General features: G+C 34.4%; 1 protein-coding gene across 2 annotated transcripts in view; it reads right to left on the bottom strand.

Moving 5' to 3' along the window:
• Nucleotides 1–595: 595 nt before the first annotated feature.
• The window catches only part of LOC142986151 (tyrosine-protein phosphatase non-receptor type 61F-like), a 72,904-nt gene continuing 58,606 nt past the window's right edge, over nt 596–14,893 (bottom strand). The window contains exons 6-9 of one of the 2 annotated variants that reach the window (XM_076134439.1): nt 10,229–10,370; nt 9,813–9,945; nt 4,318–4,431; nt 596–2,886 (exon numbers count right to left, since the gene is read on the bottom strand). In XM_076134439.1, the coding sequence (XP_075990554.1) occupies nt 2,844–2,886; nt 4,318–4,431; nt 9,813–9,945; nt 10,229–10,370 (432 nt within the window). In that variant the 3' untranslated portion in view covers nt 596–2,843. Of the gene's footprint in view, nt 4,432–9,812; nt 9,946–10,228; nt 10,371–14,893 lie in introns of both variants that reach the window. The other variant, XM_076134438.1, reaches the window with a different exon arrangement.

Raw genomic sequence — 14,893 nt, 5'->3', positions numbered from 1 at the left:
AGCTGAATACCAATATTTTTCATGTAGCGACTGCCTAACAGACTTCTACAACCCAGTTAGCTGGTTTATAGCATGATTCTCCCCGGTAAGACTGGTGGCTTCTAGCTACAGATTACGACTGCCTAAAATCTTTGAAAATGATAGCCGGGACGCAGTATATAAGGTACCTTCCGAAACACGGAGGAACTCGTACGTGTAATACGGTCACTCATCCACAGAATAACGTCGGCAAGCATAGTTTAACCTCAGAGATCGATTCTCGAGGTTGTTGTTTCAACAAGCTTTCTTGTTAAGTGTTACTGTCCTTCATTAATATACTTACTTACAAAAGGATATACTTATATCGAGTCTGTTACTTACACTTCCTTACAATGTTATGGTGCTCGGCGTATTATCCAGGGTCGTATCGTCAGACAGCACAGCATTCAAGGACTTCGTAGACTTAGATGACAAACAATAAAGTATTGCTAGACTTTATTACAATTTATTATAATGGTAACACTAAATAAACAGTGTTGCCGTTCTTAAGTAAAATTATTAGTATTTTATTTTGAGCTAGTGTTGTCAGCTCAAAAAGGTACAATAAAACAAAAAATAAATTTAAACATTTTTTATTATCTTGTTTGATTACAAACAGTACAGATTTTAGGTACTGTGTTTAATTCATAATATTAGTGCTACATTACATTACATAATTATGTATACCTATAGACACTGTCGTCAAGACCAAGGAGACGATAGAATAACTATATACTTACAAAAATGTAGGTAGAAATACTATAGATAAGTAAATGCTAAGTCGTGGCGTATTGTTAGAGATAAAAATCAAGTGGTACACAAATAACGTTCATATTTCTATACAAAAATGTGTAATGTGTTGAAAAGAGACGTAGATTTCATGTGATAGAGAGGTCAGAGTCATATCCGTGTTAAAAATATTGCTATCTTTGTCGTTCAAAGCGTTAATTTCCGTCTTCCGCATGTTAAAACGTACGTACGTTTTCCGCAAATCTTAAATTTAAACTAATTTCTAAAATAAAACTTAATTCTAAAGGATCCTTTACGTGATGTGCAATTTACTTGCAGGTACCGTGATACCGTGATGTAGCGTGACTTATAAATTAACCGAAATTGTAAAATTAACCGCATATACCATCAAACGAGTCGAATAGCCTTATGACTTTCAAAACCTCCAGACCAACCTATCCGAGACTTGGACTTTGGAGCTAAACGACCGACTAACCTAGCGGCAAAGAGAACCTGTGCCACACAAACGACAAAGCGACCAAACCCATCCAAAATCAAACCGCATATCGCAACGCCACGAAATCCTCTTCCTCTCGTAAAACGTCCGTTACTTAGTATAATAAGTTTAATTATAAACTTAATTACTAAATGTAAAGTCCGTTTCCAATCAACATTAAACATTTTGTACGAAACACGACTCATGTTTGTATACCAAGTAAACTTATATTATGATTCAGTGATGTGTTTTATATATTTCGTCGGCAAATATCATTTCAAAAGTCAATATAATACCGTGATTTTTTACATTTTGCTATGAATAATCCATTTAGAGGCTCATGTCAAAATATCCGACATGAACCCCGAATCAAAAGAACGTAACTTAGAATTTCGTCAAACATTTTTTACATGCATTTTTATAGACAGTTTTTTACAATACATACCAATTTACAATATCCACATACTAATTACTGGTAATTTAGTTATTCATTTATCCAAATATAATACTGTATAACAAAAAAATACATACAAGTGTTTTTACATTGATACAACACAATTATAGTCTGTGGCGAGACTATATAGTGTAAAGAACAAGTCTACGTCAACGGGAGAACTAATTGTCAACAATAATTACAATATAAACTGACAATACATAAGAAAATGGGGTAACTTATATAAAACGGGTAATTATAATCTCCCCAAAAAAGGTACAAATATTAACTATATATATATTTATAACTAAAATGTTTTATTTTTTATTAAATATTCGTAAACTTAAACTAGTGTAGATGTATGTACAGTTTGAATATTCGAAATTAGATACTAACATGGAATAACATAAATAGAGTTATAGAGTGCTTATGACGACAGCTAGTGACCAGTGTACGACCATAATGTGATGCCAATTGTATCATTTCAGTATTTGTCACTTACAGAGTTAATACGCATATCCAGCCTTCGAAGGTTTTCCATAGTTAATAGTAGGAACATTTTGTGAATAAGACTAGATTAGAATATCAACTCTCAAGTTTGTAAATATATAATTAATAATTATAAAATGTTAAATGATCGTACAATCAAGTAACTTTATATATGCGTTTGTTTAGTCGTAATACTGGTCTTAAAGTGGCAGGTCTAGTACACTACTGAATAAAGTGCAGTAGCGTCCCACCCACTTTACGCTAGCAGTGCACCCGACCCCGCCCGTGATGTACAGCTGCGTCATTCAATAACATTGTGATATTAACTTATGTAACGTCTTCGAGTATTCAACATTGCTTTAAGCTGCCCAACGAAGACGACATACAAATAATGTTTCATAAAATAATGCTGGGAAAATACTCAAGCGGTTGACGAAAAAGTAAAAAAGCTTTTTAATCCGATAAAATAAATACCTAATAAATAAAATATGTGTTCGATTATTGTGATAGTTTCATAATTTTCGTGTGATGAAATTAAATCTTACATTTGTTTTCGTATGGCGGACGGTTAAACGGAATCTATGTAATGAGTAATAACGTGTTGTATGTATAAAGCGATCGTTTCCTACTCATGCAACACCCCCAGATATGTGAACTTTATACTTTTCTTTTAACTGCTCAGTCTTCGCACGGTTCTTTCTTATGGTCCTCCGTTTTAAACCTGAAATTAACAAACCCAATTTCAAAATTTAACCTTCGGACCCTCTACAACTAGTTTATATCCTCGGACGTGCTCTCACAGTCTGACTTTGCAATTTTAGCACCCATTGTTAGTATAGCCGTCGCGTTTGCAAACCCGTCATACTCTAGCGTTCAAACCACAATACCGTAGGTTTAGTAGCTCAAAACTAACGAATTCTGATCTGTTTATAATGTTCCAGTATACGAGTGATACTGTACGATTCAATTACGATACATATAGCAGTATACTATACAACTCATATCAAATCTTGTCGATGTACAATTCGATTTCAATAATAATTCATTCATTATTTAAAAAGTGATTTATATTGTTAATAAAATGCATAAGACATTTAATTTAACACATAAGTAAAGCTGAGCGTTCACTACCCACTCCCCGATGTTGCTGTGATTTCTCATAATTTACAATTCAATTAAAAATACGAATACTCTATCTCACGATCTTAACCGTTACTTTAATACCTAAATCGAGAATAAGCTCATTAATTTTACTCGTAAATATGATAATATAATAATAATCAATAAAAAATTCAAATAATTATAAACGTGGGACACACGATCCGATATAAAAATATAATATATAATTGTGAAGTATTTCATGTTGCGTTCTTAAAATAATAATAATAATTCATGGAATTCCATCTACTGTTAAAATGCATATAAAGGTACAATTCGTATCAATGTTGACTTAAGAAGAGTATATGAGACATTAGTCAGTATCCGCGCAAGTCAACTCACACTAGATTCATTTAGTAAATGCGTCATTTCGGGTACCTGTATAAGTTAATCACACTGAACTCAGATACCATAGTTAAAAGATGACTTTAGATGCCTCGAGCAGGCGGTCTTATTCATTGTCACTAACTAATAAATCGAACGTATAATTAATAAAATAATAATGTTAAAAGCCAATAACACTGGCCGAGTCAAAGCAGATAAATAACTTAAAATACATGCATGTGATATATTGCGAACTATTTAATCAATGTATAGTCGAACATCATCGACTATACAATTAATTATAAAGAAATGCAGTCTTACCAGGATCCAAATACGTCCATTTTAACAAAATGAAAGAAATACTTATGATAATTGAACCCGAGGATCGCAGGCTTCCATATTAAATTGATTTTATAATAAAAATATAGTTTTAACAAGATGGTGATTTCGCAGATTTGTTGCGTACATAATAACTAATAAGGCTGAGTGTCGCGAAGGTGTTCGTGGAGTGAGTTCACTGGTGAAACGCCTTCCGTCACCAACATAAAATTGACAGGTGCAATAAATCTACGAAACGCGCCAGTGTTATATCTAATGCTTAACGTATGAGTAAATGATGATGCCGGCGAGGATGAACCCGAACGTGATAGTGAGTGGTTTGTAGAGCGACCTCTTGAGCGCGTGCCACCGCTCGGCCTCCCGGGCGCGCTTCTTCATGCCGTGCACTCGCTCCGCCAGCTCGCGGTTCCGACGTCTGCGCAATGTTTCTGTCGCTTCGCCGGCGCTGCATCAAAACAAATACATCATACAAACATGTTCAAATAGTCATAAAACAGAACATAAATAAACAAATGCCACAGTCTATAGCTCACTCAGCTTCTATCGACCCTACATCAGACTCAACAGTTCCCAATAAACCACATTGTTTGGACCTCATCATCCAGGCCGCTTTGCCACAATAGTGCTTTCAAGGTATACCATATACTTTAAATATTTCTTTTTAACATTTTTTTAATACAAGAGCGGATCGCGCTCTGTTAAGTGTTATAATCACTATAAAGCACATCGATTATATATTTCAGCGGCCTACAATATCTACTACAAATAAGTACTTACTTTCTAACAACGATAGAATTTTAAAACTTCATATACAGTCCACGGACCGCAATTGGCCAGCGTGGACGTGGTGGTTTAACCACTCATTCTGGGTTGAAACTTTCGCCAAGCCCCACAGTAATGAGGTTAATATATTTATATATCTCCATCTAATCTAATATGATGTAAATACATCTTTATTAGTACTAGTACTAAAATTACTATTTTCAAAGAATATATTCAAAGCATATAGACCATGTATTTGTCAAAAACAATAAATAAAGAAGGCCGATTTCACCATTTCTTAAAAGAAATATACGGTTTACGAACATTTGGCGAAAGAGGCCTTTGATGACATATGATGTTCATGATAAAAGCGATTAACAGTTATAGAGTATAAGGATCAAAACCAGAAAATAGTTAAGAAGTTAGTTTATATTATACAAAATATATATCTTCGCAAGTTTCCTAATTATTATAGCTGCTCCCTTTCATTTCCTTCTTTTGCCTAACTAAGTTACTTTTTAAGTCATGTTTTTCACTCATGACTAGTATCACATACGATGGTTCTATCCCTTATGGTCCCTCTAGTTACATTTCGAAAAACCCTTTGCCATTAAATATTCTTTATTTCTATCTGAAAACCATCTTTGAAGTAAATTTTTGTATTTTGATACCCCACTCAATTTTTTGCAGTGGGTAATTTTACTTTACTATCATAAGTTCTTATTAGTTAATCTGTGTTTTGCCAAAAGTTTTAAACTTCTTTACAGCTTTTAAACATTCGCGTTGCTGACCAAATATAATACGGGAATCATCGCTACATCAAGCTTCCACGACCACGGCCAATGTAACTTGCGCCGAAACACATATAAGCAAAATTACGTTAATTCCCGTATAAATAACTATCCATTATCGAAATGACGACACAAAGATTAACTAACCCTCGGATTCTGAGATACATTTAGCGGTAGTTTATCTATTCAACAGCATTTTTTATATGAATATAAACGCTATTGAATAGAACTAACGCTAAATGTAAACCAAGCTTACGAAACTGTTATAAAATGTACCGTAAATTTAACATTTCATTCATTTTGTTCATTTAAAATTCGTTATTAAACCCTTCTATAGATAAGTAGAGTTAAGACAGTCAAAAGAAATATCATTGCGTATGAACGTGCCATGATAACATGTACATTTAACATTTATATGATAATGTTGATGATTTGTATGAACGATGAAGGTGCACATGATCTTCATCTAACACGGCTAAGTGCAAAACATTTACTTAAAGTATACTCCGTAAATGTTTAATAACAGTTTTTGAAAAAATATTATCATCGAATCGCAAAATGATCATTTTTTAAAGTATTAATTTTGAAACCCCTTCAAATTGTGCTTATTTATTAAAAAAACATTCAAGTTTGGTAATTATTTCTTTTGAAATTCATAATTTTTAAACTGTGCCCATTGCCATCATTACTATATTTCATGTTTCGTCATTTAGTATGGCAACAAACTGATTATCATTTACTTCAGTTAATATCTCCATAGTACCATATTTTGTTAATATCATGGGGCTTCATTTATTAATAAATCTCGAACAATTATGAGAGAATTGAGCCCAGAGGTTTGTGTGCAAGGTCTTCCAATAAACGGATGCTTGGTTCAGTAAGCAATTTATAGTGACTGTCCTGATCCATTCAACTGAGAATTCTGTTCTCATTTATTGCAATAAAAGGTTTAATAAAATAAAAAATCGCAGTTATTAAATCATTTACGGATATTAAACTTAACCTAACTCATGTATCCACATGCTCCTAAATTAAGCTACTTTTTTTAGAATTTTGACGCCTTACCCTCTTTTGAGACTATTTCTATGTTAATTTTAGTTTCTTTTGCCAATATACCAATTGTTTTTATTCAAAGATCTATCCTTTGATGCCGTAGAACGGCCGCACAGCATTATTTCTATTTTATTATATTTACGACACGTAAAATAATACAAACGTACACTCAAACATACCCATACGATTTATAGAAAGAATTGGACACCGAAAAATTACGTAATTATAATAAAACTATAGGTCTAACGAAAATTAAGACCAAAATAAAAAAAAATAAGCCCCCCTTCACATTCTCGACAAAATACTGGTGTACCCACACAACAGATACTTTTTACGAAGCGAAATAGGAACGAGATAATATTACGTGACCTTGGGGAACTTTGCAACCACTTGTTGATATTTGTTCAAAGTTTATTCAGCCAATCAGAGCGCGCCATGCGGAGTTTCGAATGAAGTGCAACACCCACTAATGTTTTGAAGTCACGTGTGTATTGTAAACAAATATCATCTGTTAACCGATGATTGAAATTATTGTAAGGCAATCTCACATGCTTAAGAATGACTTTAAATTGTCATTAAAACTCCTTAATCTCCATTTGGGTAATGGGTTCAACTTGACTCGAGGTCTAAACTCTTTCCCTAACTGGGTTAAGTCAGAAGTAGCAGTGGGACCGCAATGGGTTATGTCTTTCAGTACATTATTTTTGGAAATTTTGCTCCGCAAACAGTAACTGCGGTGTAAATGCACCATAACTTAAAACGTGTTTAATAAGTAAGGTCTATCTTGTTATACTTGTCTTATAAATTATGTTCATATTGTTCCCTTACAAAATGCACGGGGATCATAAAGGTTTCGTATCGTTTCTTGTCTACAATCTTTTTATTTAATAGAAACGATTGTAAAAGTTCGTAGTAGGAATAACTTAAAGGCACATTGAAGCAGTCCTTAAAGCTTGATGTTGAGGTTCAGATGTCCCCCTCATGTTTATAGAAGACGGTGACTTACGAATGTAGAATATTTGTCTTTCTCTAAGCTGCTTCTATAATTCCAGAAAAATCTTTAGTAACTCGTTTTACCAAGAATGTGAAGGGGGAACAGTCGTAATCACTTCTTTAAGCCCGAAATTTCAATGGTATTTCAGAAGGCCTAACGAAATAAACTTTACGAGAGTCAATCCATCGCAAGTTATTTTAAAAACGAAACAGTTGGTACATTACTATACTATTCATCCAAATTAATAGCCTAACTTTAAATCAAAGTAAAACAGTTAAAAACAAAATGTCAGCGACAAAATTAAAACAAAGAGACACCCCACAAACAGGTCACTTGCAAAACATTCCTACTACATCTCATTTAAAAAGATATATTAAAATGCAATCTCCATATGTTTTAACCTATCGTCCACGTGTATTCACCAACCCGTATCACGTAAACTACGGCAAGCTACCTGTTGGTAAGGTTAGCTGATCACAAGTGGATACGCGCGTGGCCCGGCTGCGAACCCCCGCTACTTTAATTAGGGTATTTGAGTGTGCGTCGATCATTTCTCGTGACGTTCTAGGACGATGTAACGATTGAAATGTTATTCAGGAAGATTTATTGTAATATGTGTTACTTATTAAGAAATTGATTTGCTTTAGTATAAAAACCAGATTGAGAAATAGTGATTCTAAATCAGATTCCAAATCAAATAATTTATTCATTCAGGTCTAATCAGACGCTTAACTTTCACTTATTTTTAATTACAGTAGGTGAATTTACCGCCCGTAAGTTAGGTCTATTGAGAAGAGCTACTCTCTCAATCGCCAGATATTTTTTTCCGATATCATGATACCACAGATTGCAGATTATGAATTCAGTTCACTTTGCTTCAAGTAAAGGTTATCAAGTTACGAATGTTCTTAATAAAAGTCTTTTACTGAGCCTAAATAGGTCACATGCATCCATGGTACATGCACGTTTTAAATAAGGTGTATTTCGTACATTTAGATTGCAATTTATTCATTGATCAGCATTTCCTAAAACTATTTTCCATCGTTATATCGTCCTAGATCTATCAGTTGGTGGGTAAGGTTAGAGGGTATCGTACGTTTGCCAATTTTGTTGTTTTTTTACAAAAATCTAAATAACATCAACTACAATACTTTCACAGAGATGCACAAAAGAAGGTTATATATCGTGTAGAACAGACACATGACTAATTAACAATAGTTTATTACCAGTTCATTGCGCAATCATAGCAAATAAATCTGGAATTTCATAAAATATATCAATTAATAACTTTTAAACCGTATTGTGATATATATTCGTAACTATTTAACACCTACACTACTTCTACAAATACATATTTTTGTTTATTTCTTGTGCTCGAATAAATATGTGTTAGTTTGACTAATATCTATAAATATCTTTATGAGAATAAATATTATTGTTCCATTCCATTACTGACGATTATATCGTCAACGCCATCCCTGTATTTAAATAAATTAAAATTTAAAGCTCAACTGACTAGAAAGCTCAACTAAATCCGAAAAATTCTAGTGATTCTAGAAATCTTATAATCACTAACACTGAATGTTTATTTTATTAACATCAATGCGTTTTCTAAAGCTGACACTGAAACGACCTAATTCCTACTCACTATAACAACGATAGAAAGTAATTAGAACATTGATTTAAACTTCAGATTCTTCAAAATCAGCTGTCAGATCTAAGATGTTTACATTATTATAAGCGGTTTCTGAAGTACCCGCGGCACCGGATGTACCCGCGGCTTCGGAAGTACCCGCGGCACCGGATGTGCCCGCAGCCGCGGATGTACCCGCGGTGGGGGACGTACCCGCAGCACCGAATGTACCCGCGGTGTCCGATGTACCCGCGGCCGCGGATGTACCCGCGGTGTCCAATGTGCCTGCACTTTCGGATGTGCCGGCGACATCCGCAATATCAACCGTGTCAGCTTTGCTCACAGTCTCGTCAAGATTCTGATCAGTTATATCAACGACTTCGATAGTCGTACCGGTGCTAGTGCTAGAATTTTCTACAGTAGAGTCGCTATCGTCTAACGTATCGGTTGTATTGCTGCTATTAGGGGTTGTGTTACTCGTATCTGTGTCGGTTGTATCGGGAGCTACACTGCCGCTGCAGTTAAGACCTATGCTCCTAATGGCTTGGATGCAAGCAAGACGCCGGGCCCGCCTCAGCAGGTCCACAACTAACCTTTCAGCAACGTTAGTTACGGCATCGTCGTCTTCGTCGTCGGCAGAGGAGGCGGAGGATGAGTCGCGCACCGGCGGCGTCGGTGCACTCTCATCTGAGCTCGACTCTTGTGGTGCTGAAAGGTTGAGGTTCCCTGTGAACAAAATATGATGTAAATGACAGTTCTTGAAAATATTAACGTCGAAAGTAAAAAGTCATTTCCTAAAGTGAACTTTAAGTCAATTATGTTTATGTACACCGTCAAGAGAGCAAACGAAAAGACGAATGTAACTCCCAAAAATAAGATTAACGCTTGGGTTTCAATCTAGATAAATCTATCCATCCTCATATAGTAAACTAGAAATGTGACACAACAAATTAATTAACGACGTTTAAAAAGCTGTCAGTTGAAAATCCGTATATGTTATAAATCTTACCTAGGGACTCGCTGGCAGGGATGGCCGGCAGCGGGCGCGCCGGTGCTCGGGTGAGGCTCTCGGCCCGTGGCGGCGGTGGTGGAGGCGCCTCGTCTTCTCCCACCGTGGCGTACCTTTCTTCTTCATTCTCATCTTCCTGTTTCTAACAGAAGAATTGCATAATCAGTATTAAGAATTATTTCACCTAAAGGCGACCACGATGTCGATAAATTATAGTCTTAGAGTCTTAGCTTAGCTTAAGTTCAACTAATATTACTAATACTATCGATACTTAAAATTAACTTAACTATTTACAAAAGATATCAAGGGTATATGTTAAACAAAATAATCTTATCAAACAGGCAATCGTCCGTGGCATAACTCTGCAGAAAGCTGACTTCAAAATCCTAAGATTTACAGGGTTTTGTACATATTATTTTGATCATAATACAAGTAGGTACGGCCAGTAGTACTTGTAAGATAAGTTCGTAAATTATATCCAACTGTTAACCTGAATTGAAGTATATTTCCATTTTCTAATGTTTTAGAAACATATTAAGTTTTAATCCATTTAGCAAACCACTACTTTATTCTAATTTTAATACATGTAAGGTAATTTACGCTTCTCCATTACTATAGAAAGGCCGTTACGGTTTACGGACATAAGCTAAAGTTCTCGCAGGTTTTTAAGTATGTTGAATAATAGAATGGGCAAATTTAATAACTACTTGTGACATAATTATGCATTCTAAATGTCAAAATTTCGATACTCGACAGTACCGTCTATTTTCTCCCTAAGATTATAGTGATAAACACGTTACGTCAAACTAGCAATGTACTGAATAGTGCCCATCAATTTGACGTACACTAGTTATCAACTATACGCATTTAACTTGCACCCGCATACGTCTTAGCATACGTTTAGTATGAACTATCTTGATTGACCTGTCCGGCCGTTGTCAGCGTAATAGCCCTTACGTTATGACTGCCAGTGCCTAATAGGCCTATTATATACGTAGTTTACTTGTACAATTACTGCGTTGCAAGTAATCAATATGGAAATATAAATGGCTTGTTTAAAGACTTGACGAATCAATGTCGGAATAGAAAAAGGGACATAAAATCTATGAAAAATATTAACCGACTGGCCTAACTGTGTCTAGGTATAGTACAATTTTATACCGTCTTTTCCATTCCTGTAAGAATTTTGATCCCATCGATCCCTTACAAATTTTGTCCCGACGACAGTTGTAAACATATTAAAAATATAATTATCCAATTTGGTTTAGTTGTTCAAAAGTTATGAGCGTACATACGTTTCAGTATCGGTACATCAATGCTAACCGATACTTATCTAGAACTTGTAATCCAGAAGCTAATTAAATTGTAGTAGACTCGGAATTAACTAACAATTATAATTATTTATCATTGACGATAAGCAATTAAAAGCTGATTCTTAAACTGGCAGCACCTCAAAGACGATATCAAATGATCAATCGAACGTAAGCGGGATCTCTTGTCAATATAACAAATCTCAAAGACATTAGCAATTACTGATCGACAAACGTAAATAAATAACTAAATTTAAACCATTACTGTCTAAAACTAGACAAGGGTCTCTTTACGAAAATTACTTCACTAGTACATACAAACAAAGACCCCACTATCATATTTCAATCTAACATTTACACTTTAAAATCCCGCCAGTTAATTTAAAACAACAGCGGCTAAGCCTTCTTGATATGAAACAAGCCAAGTTATTACGTTGACACCTATTTTCATTCACTTCATCTCACGAAAGAAATTGCAGTTATTTAATATCCACCGGGATTTATTAAAACTAGTTTTAGCTTGCGACTGCGTTCGCGTGGTTTGTTCACATTTTCATAATTTCATCCCCTATTTTATCCCCTTGGGGGTAGAATTAATCAAAACTCTTTATTAACTAATGCCTACGTCATAACATCTACCTGCATGCCAAATTTCGGCGCGATCCGCCCAGTGGTTTGGGCTGTGCATTGATAGATCACCATCCCCCAGTTTCTAAGGTACATGTAGCGGCAGTTTATCTTTTCAATAGCGTTTCTTATATAAAAAAAGGCTATTGAATAGATAAACTACCACCTCAGAATCCGGGGGTAAGTCAATCAGTTAGTCAGTCAGTCAGTCGGTCAACCCAGTCATCTTTGAGTTACATATATTAAGATGAGGTGAAACAAAGTTTGAAGTGCAACTAGCTTATAGTGTCAAAGTACGTGCGAGAGTTGAATGGTAAATAAAGGTCAGCTTCCGCGCCCTATGGAACTATGTTACCGGCGGAAGTGGCTGCAAATGTCGCCACTAATCGAGTTGCTGGTTTATTTATAATTTTATGTTGAAATAGCGGCATCAATGTTTGGTGATGCAAATACAGCCCACGTTTAAAAGAGAACCCACACACATTAAGCGAGTGTAAGTGAATATGGTTTTAAAATAGACTGAAGTAGAACATTATTTGGAAAAGAGTTGCTCAATTAAAAAAAAAAATGTTTTGTGTGTTGAATAAGACCTTTTCTCTCTTTTTTTGTTAGTTCGATGGCGATCCTAGCTATAAGCAGAATTGAGCTAGGAACAAAGTATAAGTAATACAGAATTCATTGACTGTTAAGCTACCACGCTGAAAAAAGTCCCCTAAGACTATCTCGACAACAAATGCGATTAAAGCTCGAATTTGTTGATTTTTTATTTGCCACTTTAAATAAGATTGAAACTACCAATAAATATACAAAACAAGAGATTATTTTATACTCAAATCAATAAATTTTGACCGATAATTTACTTCCGTGACGTTTGGGAAATATTTAATCTTTCGCAGTAAAAATACACTTTGGAATCATAAAGTTAATAATAGTGAGGTATGTATCCGAATTCTTAACTTAACAATTATAACTTAAATAAACCTCAGTGGAATCAAAAAACTGTATTTAACAAACATTTACAAATACCGTATCAGTATTGCTTAAAATATAAAAATAATTTCGGTACATACTAATGAAAAATAAAACTAAAATATTAAACCAGTTATTATACTTTCGTAATCACTACTTTCATTGTTTTCTTTGAGAATGTATATTCAATACCTACATACATAAAATCAAGCCTTTTGCGGAGACCAAAGTACGTCAGTTGCTACGATTATTTCAAAATTCGCATCAACTGAGAATCGAACTCACTCACAAACAACCGCTTAGCCCACAGACGAAGTCAATAAATTATATCATAGGTAACTACCATATATTAAAAGAATATTGATTATAACAGCTATGAAAGATAGTTAATAGTTAATTAGTTATATAAGTTTAATTACTGACAATCATCGTAAAAGTTACGCAACACCTAACAATTTAAGCAACTAATTTACAATTTATAACAAATTACACTACTTTTATATAAAATTATAGGAATAATAAATTACATATTGAAAAGTTTCAATTAGATAAAAAGGCCAATGTATTGAAAAGTTTCATAATGGTCATTAATGAGTTGTTACATCTACAATTTCAATTTTCAATCAAAGATTACAGATAGATCGCAAGCAATCTTAGATTATTATCTATCATTAATCTCCCTAGGATTTGCTATCTTTGAACAGGTTATAGAAAACGCACTAACGATAATTTAACGAACTAATGAGGGATAATGCTTGTCTTTAGAATATCAAGTGAATAGATTTTAAACATAAAAATATTGAAATGGCATTAAAAAATATAATTCGCTTATATACATTCGCAAATGAAATATCTACCTTATAAGTTTAAATCAATATGTATAAAATACTTTACTAAAAAATACTTCACTAACCCCCGGTTTCTGATGTACATTTAGCGGTAGTTTATCTATTCAATAACGTTTAAACTCGTATAAAAAAACGCTATTGAATAGATAAACTACCGCTAAATGTACTCAGAAACCAGGGGTAAGTGACTAATTGATGGGCAACGCACAGCCGAAACTATTGGGCGTAGAAAGTTGAAATGTCATATGATGATGCCTTAGGAAGTGCAAAGTACTAAGGGAGGATTTTTGGAAATACCATCCCAAAGTGGCTGAAATTCCACGCGGGTAAAGCCGCGGAATAAAATAAATGAATATTTAATCGTTTTGAAAATGTATTAACGTGTGGTTCGATAATTGCAGTGCCATTTATATCACTTATAGTGCACGTGACGTAATAGATTCGATTCCCACACGGATCAAATGTGTTATTTTGTGACCTGTGACATATCTGCATACTTTCAATTGATAAAATGGTATTGAATATAGTGTAGGCGTTGTATTGTAAGAAAGCGGGATATTGAAAACGAATCATATGACGATGAAAACTTATATGAGTTTATACGCAAATAGAAATGTCAACGAAACATATAACGTGGGCAAAAAAATACAATTACAAATACCTTTTTTTGTTTAGCTTAGTGGCGATTCTGGCTTTATGTCTTTTTTTTGTAAAAAGACAACTCCCGCACTAAGAATTGCTCTTGTGTTGCGGGGACTTTTATAAACGTACAAACAACGGACACAAAGCACAATCAGACCCGAAACAATTATTTGTGGATCGCACAAATAATTGTTCCGTGTGGGAATCGAATCCACAACCTCCCGACGCAATGGTAGCGTGGTGACTTAAACCACTGCGCCACGGAGGCA

Source organism: Anticarsia gemmatalis, chromosome Z (genome assembly GCF_050436995.1).
Source record: "Anticarsia gemmatalis isolate Benzon Research Colony breed Stoneville strain chromosome Z, ilAntGemm2 primary, whole genome shotgun sequence".
In the NCBI taxonomy this organism is placed as follows: Eukaryota; Metazoa; Arthropoda; class Insecta; order Lepidoptera; family Erebidae; genus Anticarsia; species Anticarsia gemmatalis.
This window is presented reverse-complemented; position numbering and strand designations above follow the sequence as displayed.